This window comes from Glycine soja, chromosome 11 (genome assembly GCF_004193775.1).
Source record: "Glycine soja cultivar W05 chromosome 11, ASM419377v2, whole genome shotgun sequence".
In the NCBI taxonomy this organism is placed as follows: domain Eukaryota; kingdom Viridiplantae; phylum Streptophyta; class Magnoliopsida; order Fabales; family Fabaceae; genus Glycine; species Glycine soja.
The window spans coordinates 7,778,703-7,798,250 of record NC_041012.1 but is presented as its reverse complement, the minus strand read 5'-3'; the positions used below and the strand labels follow the sequence as shown (position 1 = coordinate 7,798,250).

At 33.7% G+C, this 19,548-nt stretch overlaps 1 protein-coding gene across 1 annotated transcript; it reads left to right on the top strand.

Annotated features, from left to right (window-relative positions):
- Positions 1-2,509: 2,509 nt before the first annotated feature.
- LOC114373979 (alanine--tRNA ligase-like) lies at positions 2,510-18,246 on the top strand. Its single transcript, XM_028331558.1, has 23 exons — positions 2,510-2,839; positions 3,236-3,474; positions 4,090-4,230; positions 5,047-5,193; positions 5,348-5,500; positions 9,650-9,779; positions 10,112-10,208; positions 11,048-11,168; positions 11,369-11,428; positions 11,899-11,949; positions 12,042-12,137; positions 12,248-12,349; positions 13,384-13,506; positions 14,257-14,388; positions 14,558-14,629; positions 14,722-14,797; positions 14,872-15,014; positions 15,091-15,199; positions 15,283-15,470; positions 16,232-16,321; positions 16,459-16,641; positions 16,868-17,044; positions 17,920-18,246. Exons 1-23 carry the CDS (start codon positions 2,542-2,544, stop codon positions 17,989-17,991), a joined length of 3,000 nt encoding a protein of 999 aa, XP_028187359.1. The 5' UTR covers positions 2,510-2,541; the 3' UTR covers positions 17,992-18,246.
- The last annotated feature ends 1,302 nt before the right edge of the window (positions 18,247-19,548 follow it).

The window sequence follows — 19,548 nt, the reverse complement described above, 5'->3', positions numbered from 1 at the left end:
ATATAAACATGACAAAAGAAGAGAGATCATGACTTATTTAAGAAAGATCGAATGCGATTGATGATGAACATTGTTGTTGATAAGTTGAGTTGAGACTTTATATATATGTTACCATCTCTTTATGAATTATATTGTTACCTTGAATAAAAGAATAAAGAAAATACAATAATATTGCTGATACGATAACTTTTTACAAAGCATACCTAAACATTTTTAACAAATAGTTTTTTTTTACTAGGAATAATATGAAAGGATTACCATTACAAAGATTACTTTTTTAAACTTCAAAGCTAAGTACAAATATCAATATCAGTATAAGAAATAAAAGAATGAGTGTTGTATATCAGTAAACCAAAAATAAAATTTCATAAGAGAACAAGAATATTAACCATATATTGTTTTAAAATCTAATAGATATAATAAGTTTTCCATAGCAAGTCTCCCACCCTTGCATGCATCTTCTATGTTACAATAATTGTAGAGGAAGTATTTGGTGATAACTTAATTCTTTATCGTATTTTTTAGTTTGAGAATTTTGAACATTTTGCATAATTATCACAACAAACTTTTTTTTTTTTTGCTGAAGTAATTATTATAACAAACTGTGTTAACAGGTTAGCATTTTCTTTTTAAGATAGTATCTAGTATTATTAAAATTATTATTAACTAATTTCATTTTCTGTCAAAAACAAAATAATATAATTTCATTTCTCTATATAACAATATACATTTTTTTAGTCAATGTGATTGGAGTTATTAATTACGTGAATCCCACCCATTAAAGAAAAGACAATTGTTCAAGGTAAAATTAATATATTCACACTTCAACTCAAATACGCAAGGTTCAACAACTTTTCTAATTTATAAAAATGATTAAAAATAGTTGTTATCTAACGTAATAAATAAACATTTAAAGTATACACTCGTTGGAACTAACATTTTTTTTTCAACAAAATTTTTGGCAGAAGAAAAAAATGCGAGTCACAATAAGTGATATATATCCATATCTATATATATATGTCTGTGTTAAAGTTTTTGAGCAGCCATTGACAGATAATATTTTAATGCTACCAAATAAAATGTTACAATTTTCACAACGATGATTAAAGAATTTTGAATAAGATACCATCATCATTTTTTAATTAAAAGGTTGATTTAACTAGTCAAGGCAAATACAATATTTATAACGGTTATAATAAATAAATTTATAAGTGAGTTGTATATTTTAACATCCAGACGAACAAAAATACTAACATGAACATACAAAGAAATGGACTTCTCTTCGGTTATTGGAGTATGGAGGAATTCAGTAAAAGAAAGATAGAGTCGAGGATATTTTCCCCAAAGAAACAATTACCTCATTAGAACATCACGTAAGTAAATTTTTAACGTTGTATAGCATAGTGTTTTCGAAAATTTTGAATTTACTACTATAATGAAAAGGTTAATTAAATGTTACTTTGCAACACAAGAACTTAAACGATACACATACAATTGATAATGTTGATATCACTAAGTCTACATTTTAGTCTAAAATGGATAAAATGATAACTATATATAATTTTTGGCAATAACGACATAAAAAATAAATAAATATTGCAAATAGAATAACTCAAAAAGAGAATAAAGATTTGCATTGCAAATGTTTTTTTTTTTCATTTTGTCATAAATTATCATGTATAAGTTTTTTGAATTATTAGACAAAAAAAAGTTTTTAATTAGTTAATAATGTATTTTTTATTACGTTCACAACGTAACCATCCAATTCTATAAGAAAAATGAAAAACAAATTATACAATGTAAGATATTTTGTTCCTTCCATCACAAATCATAATATATAATAAATTTATTAATTTTTTTCATAAATATTTTAAAAATTACATTGAGATTATTAATGTAAACATTTGATTTAATTGCACTTTTTATTCCTAATTACTTCTCAAAGTTCCAATTGTGACAATTGAATATTCAAGTATCACATATATATAATTTTAGTCTTTTAATTGCACAAATTGTATCTTTCAAGAACTAAACTTATAATTTTAGTTAGGATGTTTAGTAGATCAACATCATTTTGTTAATATATATGAAACAATATATTTATTTGGAGACTAAAATTACATAATTTAATACTTAAGGAGACTTAATTTGTACAATTAGAACACACAAGAGTAAAATAACATATTTACAAATTATATACTTAAAATATCTAATCCGTACCATCAAAATTTAAGTGACTAAAGTTGCTCAATTTCGATAAAAAAAACAAAAATACAATTAAACCTATAATTTTTGTATACTAGTATTAGCTAATTAAAAAAGCCATGATTAGTAGGACTGATTTACAATATAAATTTCTTTAGGTCACAATTAAACTCCAAAACTTTTATAGTCGGAGAATACTCAAATTTACACAATAGCATCTCCAAAAACTCGGGCAGGCCAGCAAAAATCTGTTCATAAAAAATGCATATATTTAATTTGTCCGTTTCCATAAATTTATTATTATCGTTAGCGTTAAAAAAATAAAGATACGAGTGAATGAAAATTGGATTCGGTGTAAGAGCTCTCCTCATTTCCTCTCGAAACAGTAACCCTCTCTCGTCGCCGCCACTGCTCTCACTCTTCTCTCCCTTTAGCGCCGTCAGATCCCTTCATTCTCCGCCGCCTTTCTCCGCAGCCGAAGCCATGCCCGAAACTGAGACTCACGATGTGGAGTGGCCGGCGAAGCGCGTTAGGGACACTTTCATCAGCTTCTTCCAGGACAAAAATCACGTCAACTGGAAGTCTAGCCCTGTCGTCCCCTTCAATGACCCCACTCTCCTCTTCGCCAACGCTGGTACGTTTCACGATCAGTGATTCAATATGCGATTTTTTGTTCCATATTCTTCTCCACAAGTCTCTGTATACCATGCTGTTTTTTGAATTTGAAATCTGCCAGCGAAGTGGCAAGGGTTTTAAGTTGAAATTCTAATTGATTCTGAATGCCTCGAACTTCACGTTTTGTGTTAATTTGTTAGAAAAAATTATTCATGTACACCTCCTATCCATTTGATATGATGTGATAAGAAGGGAGAAATGACAAGTGTTAACGAGAGTGATTCATATATTATTACTCTAATTTTTTAATGGTATGGATGTTTTGTTGGTAATAATGATAAAAACGGCTGGTTATTTGTTTTTTAGGGAGAAAGTATATGGCCCTCACTGTTAAGGTTAATTTGTGATGTGACAGGTATGAACCAGTTCAAGCCCATCTTTTTGGGAACTGCGGATCCTAACACTGCCTTGAGCAAGCTCTCTCGTGCTTGCAACACACAGAAGTGCATTCGAGCTGGCGGTAAACACAATGATCTTGATGATGTAGGGAAGGATACTTACCATCACACCTTCTTTGAGATGTTGGGCAATTGGTCCTTTGGGGATTACTTTAAAGTAGAAGCCATCAGCTGGGCGTGGGAGCTTCTAACCAAAGTATGTTTTTTTGGTTGGAGTTTCTTATTTTGATTCTTGAATTATGAGCCCCATTTGTTATAAACAATGGTATTGTTTTGTTAAATGACTATGTGACATGCTTTATACTTGAGAAGGATGTGTAAGCATTAGCAGGTAGCTAGTAATTAATTGGAGCTACCCCTCCAGTGCCATATAGGTTGGTTTTTCTGTGGTTTTAAATTGTGCGTTGCATATGGTGGCAAGTTGGTCTTCTGGTGTTCAATTATGCCTTTTCAATTGGCAATTTCAATATCACTGTCACCAGTACTTCCACTCCATCACGGCATGCCACTGATGCATTGAGTTTTGTTGCTTAAATATTATGTGGGAGTTTGTTAGTGTTCAATTGTCAATTGCAATCTGGACATTGGCTATCACACTGAATGGCCTATCCTACTTGTTAATCATGGATAAATTAATGATCTCATCACATCCAATGAAAAAAAAATTAAATTAGAATGTTTAACTTGTCTGTATGGTATTGTGCAACATTTCTAAATTGAGAAGTAGATGGTTATTTGATTCCTCAGTTTATGTAATGCATGATTATTACTCTTTTAAGTTTACGTCATTCACTTCTTTATCCTGCTGCAGGTTTATAAATTACCATCAGATCGCATTTATGCCACATATTTTGGTGGTGATGATAAGTCTGGTCTTGCCCCTGACCTTGAGGCTAGGGATATATGGCTTAAGTTTTTACCTCCGGGGCGTGTGCTTCCTTTTGACTGTAAAGTATGCTTTCACCACTTCTTCTATTAAAATGTTAAATGGAATATTTTGACAATATATGCAAAATATATTTAATATTGTAGTAAACAGTATGCATTATTTTGATAAGATACTTCATAATTTCTCTGTTCAGCAAGATTGTTGTGACTTATAATTTTGAGCTATGGATACTATATGAGTCTTAATTTTGATGGTATCTGTTTTAGGCCTCTTCCATTGGATCATAATCAGAAACCTCCCATTGAGGTGTGTGTAACTGAGAGCCGTTATGCCTTTTGACAGTTATAGGAGTAGCGTGTGACAGGGGCAGTTATTGTGTAGTATTTGTGTGATTTGGACAGAGTTTCTCTGTAGGAGTTGTAAGAACTAGGATGGCAAGACCCATGCAGTATTTCTGTGTGAATCAATAAAATTTCTACCAACTTATTGCTGACGTTCTATCAAATTTGTACTAGAAAATTGAAACAGTTGCATTTTATACTGATGGATGAATGTTATTTCAGACAGCTTGTTGCTATATTCTGAATTTTGATTCTGTGATGAAAAGTTACTTTTCATACTTGATGGGTAACAATGTGATTGCTGGTAGGTGTCAGCGAGTAATAATTGAAATTTTGGTCTCAATTAAAAGGTTATTTTAGCTGCTCATATGAGTGCTGGGGTCATTTCACCTCTCCTTTAAGAAAAAACCTAAAATTGCAAGTGTTTTTTTTTTATTATTTACAAGTATCATAAGGCATGCAAAATCTATTTGTTATTATATTGTAAATTGTTCTGAACTGAGTCTTCATATCTTACTAGATTTGTATCTTTGGATAGGACAATTTCTGGGAGATGGGTGATACTGGTCCTTGCGGACCTTGCACTGAAATACATTTTGACAGAATTGGTAACCGTGATGCTGCATCATTGGTTAATAACGATGATCCTACCTGCATTGAGATATGGAACCTTGTCTTTATTCAGGTATTATAATGATTTACAGAGTGCTTTACTGCCTTCTTTTTCTCCCCTCATTCATGTACTTGATTAATTGGCACTAGAATCCACCTTAGCATGCAATTCTGTTCTATCACCATGAAATCTGTATGTATGTGACTAATTGTTTGCCCTGTAACAGTTCAATAGGGAGGCTGATGGCTCTCTTAAACCTCTTCCAGCAAAGCATGTTGATACGGGAATGGGTTTTGAACGTTTGACCTCTATACTTCAGGACAAAATGAGCAATTATGATACGGATGTCTTCTTGCCAATCTTTGATGTTATTCAGCGGGTATGTTGATGAAGGCATTAGATTTTATTATATTTCCCTTGTGTCATGGAACAATAATAATATTTACTCTTGAACTTTGTTAAATTTGAATTTGAATTTGAATTTGTAATTCTGGTAATGCAGTGTCACTTATCACACTTTTTGACTCTTTTATAGCGGAATGTATACGCATGGTTTAGAGAGGAGAGAGGATCGCCTAAACTATTTGTACCTGCAGTTATATATTTGCATAAAGAAGTTCCAGTGAAATGTTTAAATATACAATTTTTGCAAGTCTATAACAATTAACAGGGAATTAAATGTTGACTTGGATTAAGGTTGAGTAGAGAGAGAAACAACGAGTGGGAGAGAGTTAGGAACAGAGGTAAGGCAATAGAGAGGGATAGAGTGAGTTTCAGAGAGGATCCTTGACGGACGCATGCCGGGAACAGGGATGGCCGATAGCAAAGCTACAATCGAGCAAATTGGAGGGATAAGAATAACATATCATCCTTCTACTTCATACGATTTTCTGAGGATGTCACAGAGAAGAACCTGTGGTACCATTTCAAGAAGTGGGATGATGTGAGGAAGATTTTCATCTCTAAACAAAGAAACAAGAATGGTAGGAGATACGGTTTTGATAGATTCAAAGGAGGGAAGGACGTGCACAATCTAGAAAGGCAACTGGACCAGATTGTCATCGGTGGTTTGAAGCTGTACATTAACATACCTAAATATGGGAGAGAGATGGCGAGAAAGGTAGCAGCACAACCCAAACCAATGGGGTACGAGGAGAAACACGAAAATACAACAGCTTGGTGGAGACAACCACAAGCGAGAATGAGTTCCACTTCGTACGCGACAGTGGTGGCCAGAAACATGTGCAGTTCTGGGCAAAGGAAGGTAACATACAATGAGCCCCACAGCCCTGTTGCCTCACTATCATTAGTACATCTTGACATACCACTGAACGACAAGAAATGGTTCAGTGAAGCTTGGGTAGGGCGACTGAAAAACCTTGCGTTGTTTGATAGAGTCGAAGACGACCTATTGTGGGACTTTGGAGCAGACATAACTTCAAAGTACATGGGGGATGACATGGTTCTGTTACCTAGCCTCACTGATGCCAAAGTAGAACAAATGATGCAGGAGGAAATGGACGGAGAAGATTCCTTGTTCCATTCGTTGGAGAAATGGAATTCGAGTCTACGTATAGGTCACAGATTAACGTGGGTCCAATGTTGGGGTATTCCGCTACTAGCCTGGGATATGACGTATATCCAGAAGATCGTGGCTGCCATCGGGGATATGGTGGAGGTAGATGACGATGTCAAGGAGGTTCGGAGGGTGGACAGAGCAAGGGTGCTCATTTGAACACCGTGGAACCCCGCAATCCAACACACGGTCAATGTATACATAGGTGGGGAGGTGTACAAGGTATAAATAGTGGAGGAATGTAGCTACAGCACCTATACATGTCATTGTCGGCGTAGGAGTGCTATGCTATCATCGGAGGAAATCAAGTCTGATGAGAGCTGTATCGGAACTCCGGTATTGGGTACGAGATGCGCGTCAGACAACATAGATGATGTGCAAGTCATAAGGGTGCCGAAAAATATTGTTGAGCCACGACGGATCTCCTTCGGTTCCAATGCCGGGAGCGACGACCGTGGGACCGTGGTATTACGCAGTGGTTTAATAAGACAAAGCGGACCACTGGGTAACCACAGTAACTCGCGGATACAACACCACAGTCTGACAAAGGGCAGAACGGCCACCATCGTAGACATGGACGAGGAATAGGTGGCGAGTCAAGGGTTGGTGACAAAGGACACCTACCTAGTGAAAGAAAGTTGCAAAAAGAATAGGGAGCAGGTTGTCGGAGCAATGACTCATCTGAGGAGGAGAGTTTCAGTCATGAAATGGGAAATATAGCAGGTGGAAAAAGAGGTGATGTGTCAAGGGTGCAGGCTTTGTTTGGGGAGGAGACACGTGACCTACAGCTGGATGAAGGAGTGGGTAATAGCGGGTTGGGCTTTCCTATCCACACCCCTACTAAAGCAAAAGTTCACTATAGTACCAGCCCACAAGAAAAAAAAAAGAATGAACCCACCAACACTTGGAAGGTTTATTCTCGAACCAGGGGGTGTCAAAAGCAATCGAAATTGGGCTTTTCATAGGATTGCCAGGATTAAATGGGAGACAGTCTGTCTCCCAAAAGAACAAGGGGGATTGGGCCTCGAGGACATTAACACCTTTAATCTTGCACTACTTGACAAATGGAAATAGAGTCTATTTCAACATCATCGAGAATTATGGGCTAGGGTATTGGAGTCAAAGTATGGTGGATGGAGGAGGCTAGATGAAGCATCACAAGATACTAATGACTCCATATGGTGGAGGGATCTAAAAATGGCTCTTCATCATCCGCAACAGGAACAGACTTTTCAAAATGGAATGGTGTGGAGGGTGGGGTTTGGTGATAGGATTAAGTTTTGGGAGGACAGGTGGATTGATGGTGAGGCAACATTATTAGCAAAATACCCTAGGTTATACCTCAATTCCTACCAACAGAATCAGGTCATACAGCAGATGGGAATTCATAAGGACACAGGATGGGAGTGGGATTTCAAATGGAGGAGGCACTTGTTTGATAGTGAAATTGCTATGGCTGTTAGCTTCCTAAGTGATGTAGAAGGCAGGCCAATTCAAGCACATAGAAGGGATGACTGGGCTTGGAAACCAGACCCAAGTGGTCAATGCTCAGCAAAAAGTGCTTATGATGTGTTGAGGGGAGACATAATAAAGGGGACTGATGATGTAGTTTTTGAGGAACTATGGAAGCTAAAGATCCCAAGCAAAATTTCAGTTTTTGCATGGAGATTACTTAGAGATAGACTGCCAACAAAATCAAACTTGTGAAGGCGACAGGTTGAAATCAATGATTTAAGATGCCTGTTCTATAGGAGCATGGAGGAGGATGCAGCACACTTATTCCTACATTGCAGCAAAATTCTCCCTATATGGTGGGAATCTATGTCTTGGGTGAACGCTCTTGGTGCCTTTCCGCAGAATCCAAGGCAACATTTCTCTCAACATGTGACTGTTTTGGCTGATGGAATTAGGGTTAATAGGTGGAAGTGCTGGTGGTTGGCTTTTATATGGTCCATATGGCAGCTGAGGAACAAGATCATTTTCTCTAATGACACTTTCAATGGCAACAAATTGATGGAGGATGCAACATTCTTACTATGAACATGGCTTAGAAATTTTGAGAAAGATTTTGTAATTCATTTTAATCAATGGTCATCTATTCTTAGAGCAGGTTTTGTTAATTAGTTGAGGGTAGCAGCCATAGGTTACTGGTAGTAATTTTATCCTGTAAGTAGCCAGCTTTTGGTTCCCATCGAGACTGTTTTAAGTCTGATCTATGGAATCAATTGTCTGGAATATTACAACTTTGTAATCTTTGTACCTCTGTTACTCGGATATATATATATATATATATATATATATATATATATATATGTAAATTATCTTTGCTGATAAAAAAAAAGGTTGAGTGTGGGGTTGATACTCATTGGTCATAGTGATTTTTGTTAGTGTTTTCATGCCTTTGTCTATGAATGTAAACATATAATTCACTGTAAGTCAAACCACATTAAATTCTGTGTTTATTTCTTGTTTTCTGTTTGCGCACCTTATGTCAGCACTATCTAGGAAATTTAGATAAACCAACTTTTTTATTCCTTCAAGCTGCCTCTTTATCTTAATACTGTTGGAAAACTCCTTAAATTTCAAGTATCTAGTTCAATAAATATCATTTTTGACCTTTAAGAATAAGATAATCTACATTTGCAAATTGTGAATTCTACTTGCTATTGTTAAATACTTATTGTTCCTTCAGAATTATTAGCTGTCTATAATCTATTTGTAGTTTACATATAAGATTTCCCAGTGTCATGGCATGCATTTCCATGTGCATTTTTTAAATCCCGTGAATGATTGTATGAGCTTACATATAAGATTTTGCATGTGCTTTTTTAATTTCCATTTGAATGATTCTGCATGTTAAAGTCTTACTGTTTTCTCTTGGCACTTTGATTTAATGTTTGTGACTACAAACTGCTTGATATATAATTTTGCTTTCCTATATCGCGTTTGCAGGCAACTGGTGCCAGACCATATTCTGGGAAAGTTGGACCAGATGATGCAGACAAAGTTGACATGGCATACAGGGTTGTTGCAGATCACATCAGAACTCTTTCATTTGCCATTGCTGATGGGTCTCGTCCTGGTATGACATTGTAGATCTGGTATCTTTATTGACATTTTTCCCCTTTAATGAGCCACAAATTACAACTCCAAGTGTTATCAAGTTTGTTGTCTTTTCCCTCTCATATCTTGAGGGTGGCCTGTTCTTCATATAGACTGTGTCTCTGTTGGGGGCGGCACTAAGAAAATAAATTCCCTTGACACATTTATTTAGGTTTTTTGACTTTTAGATTTTTATTTATCTGTAGTACAAGCTATAAAACATTTTGTCTGTGTGGACATCATGTAACTCCCTCTCCTTTAAAAATAAGGAATTCCACTTTTTGATTGAGTTTTATTTTCTCTTTTTTGAAGGTAATGATGGTCGTGAGTATGTTCTGAGACGTATACTCCGTCGAGCTGTTCGGTATGGACGTGAAGTGCTAAAAGCTAAAGAGGGTTTTTTTAATGGGTATGTATAATGGTTAGCAACTTTAATATGTTGCTTGAATTTGAATCCCGATCTAAAGTGGTGTTGCCAGATTCTGCATCCTGGTACCATAGGGGTAATAAAACTTTTATTTATGCGTGTTTGAGTAGTTATGTTAGGATCAGTTGAGACTAAGAATACTTGAGTGTCTCACACACTTACACACAGCTGAAATGTATTTATATATTGAGTTAACATAAAAGCGGTATCTCTAACAGATGGCTACAGCAGAGAGAAAATACAACAAAATATAAAAAACTACATATATAAATCTAACAAGATCCATCTGTAAGGTATGAGACTTGTGTCCCACATAGGAAGTATGGGATTCTAGTGTGGGGTTTATAAGGCCTTGGGATCTCCAACTACCACCGCTAGCTTTTGTGGTGTGTTTCTCCCAAGGCTTTTAGTTCTGCTATACTGCATGTTTAACGTTCAATGACATCCTGGCAGGTTGTCATAACAACCACCTGTTGGTTTTTTCTGTTATACAGTTACAGATTCTGTTAGATTGTTAGGGAAGGTACAATTAACTTTATTTGTGTAGACTCTTTAGGTGTAAATGATTCATTTTTGTAATCAATTTAGTTCAGACTTAACTTGTATATTCTCTATTTGTTGTTTGTTCTCTACCGTATTTTTGTTTCATTTTCTATGATTTCCATACTACAATGAATTCTTTCAACTGGTTTCTTCAAATTTGCTGTACTTTTAAAAAAAATTGATGAGTCATTTCACAGGTGATTCCAGGTATATATGAATGTGTGAACATACATTCTGTTTGTAATGTGTTTTTCTCTCCTTATTTTTACTGAATCCAGGCTTGTAAGTGTTGTGGTGAATGTGATGGGTGATGTTTTCCCGGAGCTAAAACAACAGGAAACACACATTCGGAATATAATTGAAGAGGAGGAGGAAAGTTTTGGGAGAACCTTAATTAAGGTGATGATAGTCATATATTCATATGCAGCTTTATGGGTTATCACCTATCAATCTTATTGACATAATGCCAGCCATCTCTCAAATTAGTTTTCTTTCTTGTGAACTTGATTCATTGCTCTGTGGATGGTTTTTGTCATTTATGTTTTTCTTATTATGTGTATAAAGAGTAACAGATAACCTGGTTGTTTTTACTTCTCCAGGGAATTGAGAAATTTGAGGCAGCTGTTCGACAAGTTCAGGGAAACATACTGAGTGGGGAGGCAAGTAGAATCCGTTATTTTCAGTTACTTAATACTTATTAGTCATATTTACTTGTTTTTATTAATGTCTTTACTATTCCCAGCTACTCCCCCCCCCAGGTTCTTGCAAGTATATGCAGACAATATTTATTAATTTAAACAGACAAATAAGTTTCTGAAATTTCGCTTGGCTCTGCTACTTTTTATCTGTCTCTGGAAGTCATTTAAATGAGATTCTCTTCATTTCAAGGAATTAAAATTCTGCAATTTTTATGTTTTATCCCGAACCATTAATTACAAATATTTTCTCATAATGGTCAGTTGTTCACAAAGTTGTGATTAAATCAGATTCATAGTTCTGCATGATCACGAGTGTTGAACTGTCGATTCCCTCGTGTAATAATAATTAAATATAATTCAATATACTATTTCCAAGTTGTTTTTCAGTAGGCCTATGGGCTATTTGTCATGCAGTTGTCTCTTGATTATAGGAAGCATTTGTCTTGTGGGATACATATGGGTTTCCATTAGATCTCACTCAGGTATGTGGATTGCTTCACTAAATTGCTGTATGGATCTTTTAATCTATATTATGCCTTGTGTTTTTAATTTCTTTATATTTTCTACTTATCAGCTTATGGCTGAAGAAAAGGGATTAGTTGTTGATGTCAAAGGTTTTGATAGTGCTATGGAAGCTGCAAGAGAGAGATCCAGAAGTGCTCAAACAAAGGTATTTTATGTGCTTGAATGTCTCTTTTCTGTGCCTAAGTTTCTTATGTATTTTTAAGACATCCAGTCTTTTTCTCTGCTTCTTTCTCATTTTTCTTTTTTTGTTGTCAGCAAGCTGGTGGTGCCATTGTCATGGATGCCGATGCTACCTCAGCTTTGCACAAAAGGGGCATTGTCCCAACAAATGATAGCTTCAAATATGCTTGGTTCAAGGTATTTTTTTGTTTTTGGTATTTTTTCATGAAGAAAGTTTAATTGTGAAGGACACCAAGGGGATAAGATCAGTTTTTCTAATATAAAGATGAAATTTCATTCGAGGATAAGAGATGTCCTATATTATCAAAAGGTTGGTCAAGTTTGTCTCATTTAAACGAGTCAAATTTAAAGCTTGAGTTTGACTTGGTTAACTATTAAGAAGTGCCTAACTCGTTTACCTTTTTTTCCCTTGATCAAAATTCTCTTTGAATAAAATCCTGTTTATTAATTTAAGTATTTAACAAATATCTTCATGTTGAAAAGTAAGCAAAATGTTAATAAAATATAAATTTGTATTCATAAAGATTACTTGAAACTGGAGATGAAATCTTTGATGATGAAAACAATGAATTTTTTTGAAGAAAATTTATGATTGCCCATTTAAGAGATGATGCTTGAAAATTGAAATATATATATATATATATATATATATATAGATAGATAGATAGATAGATAGATAGAGAGAGAGAGAGAGAGAGAGAGAGAGAGAGAACATAATAATATAAAAAATTATGATTTTTCAAGTAATTAATATAAATAAAATTGCAATTTTCTTAGTGATACATATATATACGAACTACTTGCAAACTATTTAATGACAATCATATAAAGTTAAGGATTGACTCAATTAAATAATCAAGCCTAACTTTTTGGCTTGAACTAGTTTGTTTAGAGAAACAAACAAACCTAAATAAGCATTTAGTAAGTTGAGATTCAATAATTTATGATTAACTTTATTTACACCCCTACTACTGATTACTGAATAGAGGAGTTTCTGCTATTATTTCTCTCCCCTCCTACTCCTTCATATTTTGATGGCTTGCATCTTTTCAACTTGCAATGGAAGTGGACATAATGAAAGAGACTATTTTTTGGTTATTGGTTGAGCAGTTGTATTAGACTTTTTCACTCTGTTTACGCATGAAATATTATATTGGAATCAGCTACTATGCCTTCCATTGATTTCTATTCTTCACCATTTCTTATCATAGGACCATGAGAGTGTGGTAAAAGCAATATATACTGGTTCTGAGTTTGTTGATACTGTTAATACCGGTGATGATATTGGTGTAGTTCTGGAGTCTACAAGCTTCTATGCTGAGCAAGGTGGTCAGGTACCAAGCCTTATACATAACTTATATATGTTATTTTTCATTATAGTTTTATTTGCTTCAGAAAAAGGTAACAATTACTATTCATTTATTTAAGATGAAATTCACTTTTGGACAGTAAATACTATTAAGTTGCTGGAATATTTTTCTTTTAATTTTTTGAGTATCAGTTTCTTCTGCAATATTTTATTTAAATATTTGTAGTAGCAATTCAGCTTGCATTCAATGCTCCCTCCTGCTCATAATGTTCACCAACAGTTTTTACTAACAGATGCATAGTCTATATCTTACATAAAATGCAGTAGAACAAAAAACACATTGAATGCATGTAAAATTCTTTGAATGGTATAGGTGTGGGTGTCATGCATTTTAATTTCCTCATCTATTTTAAGAGTGGTCAAGAGAATGCATAGAATTGTGCTTTCTTATATTAAGAGATAGTAGTAATTGTATGAATGCACATCATCCAAAGGATACTTGCTTGCATTCATATCCATTAGCTCACTCGTATGAGGTAAAAAATGTAATCAAAAGTCAAAACTTCAATCCTGAAGGAAAATTAGTAATGTATCACGTACGATATTGTTTAGAATACTTTGTATAAAAATTCTTTACAAATTTCTTTCAAACTGAAAGATTATGTCAATAGTTTAATTTAACAACTATTACATGAAAACAGGGACCCTAAAAATATTCTACCCATTGAATTTGTTAAGTGTTATGTATGTGATGCAATATTTTTTACATATGTAGATTTTTGATACTGGATCACTTGAGGGCCCACATGCTTTATTTGAAGTGCGTAATGTTCAAGTTTATGGAGGCTTTGTTCTTCACATTGGTAATGGGACTGGTGTCTCAGTTGGCGACAAAGTAGTGTGCAAGGTAAATTTTTACTTTTATTGATTTCTTCATGAGTCCAAATTCTCCTTGATTTTTTTCTTTCACTCTTTCCTGTTTTTCTTCAAATACCTCCTTGTTTTTTGGTTCTCTTTCAGTACCTTTTTGTGCTTTGTATTCCTCATTTATTTTCTATATTTCATTACTTTTGTAGGTTGATTATGGAAGACGCGCCCTTATAGCCCCTAACCATACCTGCACACACATGTTAAATTTTGCCCTTAGGGTATGTTGAAATGTTACCGAATGAATTGAAGCCTTACTCTATCATTTCACTTGCTGATATGTGTTTGTTGAAATTTCCTATGATGAATGCAGGAAGTACTTGGTGATCATGTTGACCAGAAAGGATCCATTGTTCTTGCTGAAAAATTGAGATTTGACTTTTCTCATGGTAAGATTTGTTCATTTTACTGTTAGAATAGTGTGAGTGTAAAGACTAATTGTTCACTATGCTGCTATGAATAGGCAAGCCTATTGAAGCTGACAATTTAAGGAGAATTGAATCAATTGTTAATGAGCAAATTAAAGCTGAGTTGGATGTAAGTGCAAAAGAGGCAACTCTTGCTGAAGCCAAGGGTATCAATGGTTTGCGAGCTGTTTTTGGGGAAGTAAGTAATGTAATTTCAAAATTCTTTCTTGTCTCATCCTGGATCATGTTCTCCAATATTTAATGCTTTGATGTAGGTCTATCCTGATCCTGTTAGAGTTGTGTCAATTGGACAAAAAGTTGAGGATCTCCTTGCTGACCCCAAGAATGAAAAATGGTTATCTATTTCATCAGAGTTATGTGGAGGTGAATATCATAGCTAATATTTCCTTTGAAGCTTTCTTTCTGTATTTCAATTCGAGGTTCTTCATTTTTAGTTGATGATCTAGGTACCCATATTTCAAACACACGAGAGGCAAAAGCTTTTGCACTTTTATCTGAGGAGGGAATTGCAAAAGGAATACGCAGAATAACAGCTGTTACAACTGATCGTGCGTATGACGCAATGAAAGTGGCAGATGAATTTGAGCAGCAAGTAGATGATGCGGCTAAGTTAGTAGGAACTTTGCTAGAAGAGGTTGGTCTTTGTGTTCATCTAAAATTTTATAGCATCAGGCTTGTGCTTTTCTCCATTCTATTCTAGTTAGTTGGTCAGTTCAACAGGTTGTCTGGCTCTGTTAACAGCTAATGACTGAAGATGGATTAAAAAAAAACTAATATACAACTGGCTGAACCAGCTGCCAAGTTGGGCGTTATAATTTCTTATTATTAAGGATAGGTCTCAAACTAACTGTTGAGCTTATAAAATTTACGGTTTTGAACCTAAATATGAAGGCCTAATGGAGCCTATTCAATATATTGGAAAGTATGGAAATACTTGTTATCATGAGCATGAAATCATACTTGAATTACTAAACTAATGGAATGACCGCTAAATACATTTGCTATTCATTGGAAGTTCCTTTTGTCATGGGGAAGATGGAAACTTGTGCTACTAGAACGGATGCTAGACTGGGTTTTCATGTATTCTAATAAGTTGCCTTTATTTTTTCTTTTGTCTCCTTTTATGCAGCTAGAATATCTATTTGTATATTTGGACTGGTACTCCGTGTTCAGCACTTACACTTGTACTTAGTATTATCTGAATATATAAATACATTAGCTAGGAGCCTAACAACTGAAGTTAGTTCATGCCCTTTCTCACAGGATTCTCTCTTGATCTCCTTTTGTCTTTGTTTGTTATCAACAATGATTTGTCCCAATAGATAGATTATAGATATGCAGCATATCTTTCTCTTCCAAAATTGTAATTAGTTGAGTTTTTGTTTCCCTCAACAGAAAGTTTCATCATTGAAAAGCAATATTGAAACTTTATCTATTCCTGCTGCCAAGAAAGCTGACATCAAGATCAAGATAGTTCGACTTCAGGTATTATTTATGCATGGAATAAATTTGCGGGCCTTTTTCTTTTTCCCGTTCCTCTATTGTGTTTTTTTTTTTTTTGTTGTCCTTCGATTTGCTCCTGCATTTAGTCCTATATTGTAATTATATCATACTTCTTGTAGGATCAAGTAAGAAAAGCACAAAAGCAGGTCGCTGAGGAAAACAAGCGTAAAGCTGTAATGATTACAGCAGAGAAGGCTGAACTTGCTGCTTCAAATGGGAAAACATTTTGTATATCTCTTGTTGATGTTGGTCTGGATGTAGCTGCAGTTCGTGAGGCTGTTACAAAAGTCATGGACCAGAAGGTAAATGCTGATTCTTAACTTATGAATCTTTCTGGTCTCCAGCCTGCCATATTGTATTCAATGACCTCATTCTGTGTTGAATGTAATGCAATTTATGATTCAGGAGCTCCAATGTAGTAGTTGTCATCATGTGGATGAATATGCTTTGAGAGATTGTATGTCCTAGGCATTTACATTTTCTGTTAACTTCAAACACTAACTTTTACTGATGCTGGCTGATAAACAGGGCTTATCTGTGATGGTTTTTAGCACGGACGAATCTACGAACAAGGCTGTAGTTTGTGCCGGGGTGCCAGAGAAAGGAGGTAAAGGTAATCTGGATGTGGCAGATTGGCTGAGTAATGCTTTGGGGCCTCTAAAAGGGAGATGTGGTAAAGGAAAAGGTGGTCTTGCCACGGGTCAGGTTAGTTATTGACTAATTGCTTTTTATTTGGGTGAAACTAATTGCTTTAATTTCTGAACAAAAGCAGCTTTAATTTTTATAAATATTAAAAGCATAGTATGGGAATTTTTGATTCTGTATATTTCATATAACCTTTGTCCAATATTTGATGCCACTTAAAGCGTGAGAGTTAGTGGTTTGAGGATTTTGCTCATGGGCCACATGTAGTGGAGCTTGAAAATAGAGGGGAAGGGGGAGTAACTTTAGTGTTTTTTTTTTTTAAAATGAATTCTTTAACTAGGCTCCTGAGAAACTTTTCATTTTTTTAATATTAAATCTCGGGGCCTAGGAGAATCCTCCAGATGTCATGGATTTTAATCTTTTCTCGTTTAATTATGAACAGTGGTCGTAAAATTGTTATTAGTTTTATCTTAAACTTCTTGTCAACAATCCTACGAGCTATTGAAATTTGTTAGTTTGCAAAGTAGGTTCATAAATGTTAAATTGAAACTTTGTTCATGTACTCTATGTAAATTTGAATTGGTTTGATATTATTCTCTTATTTGGTCCAATTTTTAAATTTTGAATTGATCTGATGTAATCAGTTAAAACTTTTTAAACTTGGTTACTCTTTTCTAAAACTACTTACTCAGAAAATAAGGAAGGGAAAAAAGAAATAACGGAGCTTTAATTTTGAATTGATCTGAAAATTCAAGTGACAGTCTAAGCACGCCATTTTAAGACTGAGCTATTATTACGGCGCAAATTTATACAATTTATGGCGTTATGTAGACATGCATGCCATTTTCTTTTATCTATTTTCAAATGTGTTTGCCCAAATAATAGATTTTGGTCATTTTTGTAAAACTGATTTGTGTACGCACTACCTTTTTCAGGGTACAGAGGCATCACATGTAAACGAGGCTATAGATCTTGCAGAAAAATTTGCGTCGATGAAATTGAGTTAATGGTGTATTTGCAGTATATCCTTCCTGGGGTGTAAGCATGATATGGATCTTTCGTTTGGTGGTATAATCATAATCATACAGAAGGGAAGGGCACTTGAAGTAATTATTAGATCCGGATGAGTTGAACAAATTTCTAATTTAGTGCCTGAATATTTTTTTGCTCTGATAGATTATGAAGATATTTTGAAATTTTAAACTGTCACCGTTTTCGAAAGCGTTTTTTTTTATTGTTTATGTAGCTTTGAATTTTGACGATTTCAGCATTTCATTTCGCAGAAATGGTCTAATACATGTTAATGTTGGGTTTTAGCTTCATTTTTTAAACGAATAAAAAGTAATTTTATTTTTCAAGAAAGAAGTGGCATATGAAAGCTTCCACAGAGAAAAGAAGTGAAATAAAACCAGAGATTTTGTTTCGTGAAAATATTTGACCATCGAAGTTTGTAAAGTCGTGTGACATTTTGTAATCAAAGAAGATTTCTGTGGTCGAGGCGTTTTTCTTTTCCATCGTAAAATACTCAAGCTGGGACATTTATCAGTACAGATCTGGAAAATTAGTATTTTTAAGAAGTTATTTTTAGATGTTTTTCTTGGTTGATAGTATTTTTATAAGAGTGATTGAGAGTATTTTTAAGTGATTTTAACTTTTTCAAGGCAGAGACTACAAATATATCATTCAAGATAATCTGCCTGACATCATTATGGACGATTATATATAAATGTTTAACTTTTAACAGAGAACTGAATAAGCTACATAAATTACATCCCGTTAGTTTATAAATTAAATATTAATAATCAAATTATTAACAGAGTAACTGATTTAATTTATTATTTATTTGATCTAATATATACAATAATTGACTTAAATATAAAATATAACTATCAACAATTGAAACTAAAATAATTTTATATTATATTATTTTTTAAAATATATTATTCTACTGTAAATTATTATTTTTAAATTAACTTCATTTTACATTGTTCTTTTTAATATACATATGACATATAATATTACTATATTTCCTAAATGAAAATTTGATCGAAATGCTTGGACACAAATATTAATTTTAATTATTTGTTACAATTAATATACTTTATTATAATTAATTATTATTGGATGATTATATTAATTAAGGAGAAAAATAATTACATTATACAATTTAATAGTAACTTAGTACATTTTTGGCCAAGCAAAAAAAAAAAAACTTTAGTACATTTTCTTCTCAAGAAAAGAAAATAATATTAAACACCTATAACAATGTACTATCATATAAATGAGAATGAAATATAAATTACATATTTTTTTTAAAAAGAAATATAAATTGTGTCAGATATTAAAATAATATATTGATTTCAGTAGTTTACATATAATCAATTTAATTTTATATTTAAGTTTTTTTCAAAATATTATTTACAAAGTATAATATTAAAAAATTAATAATTTTTTATTTGCAAATATAATTCGAAAATAATTAAATTGTTTTATCATTTCATATTTTAAAATTTCTAAATTATTTAAGTTTAATAGAAGTTAATTTTTTTTTCAAATTTGTATAC

Excerpts from the sequence above, each read along its gene's own strand:
- LOC114373979 (XM_028331558.1), top strand. The coding sequence starts at position 2,542 with ATGAAAATTGGATTCGGTGTAAGAGCTCTCCTCATTTCCTCTCGAAAC. Across the intron at positions 11,950-12,041 it reads TTCCATTAGATCTCACTCAG|CTTATGGCTGAAGAAAAGGG; the intron begins GTATGTGGATTG and ends TCTACTTATCAG. Across the intron at positions 16,642-16,867 it reads CAAAAGTCATGGACCAGAAG|GGCTTATCTGTGATGGTTTT; the intron begins GTAAATGCTGAT and ends GCTGATAAACAG.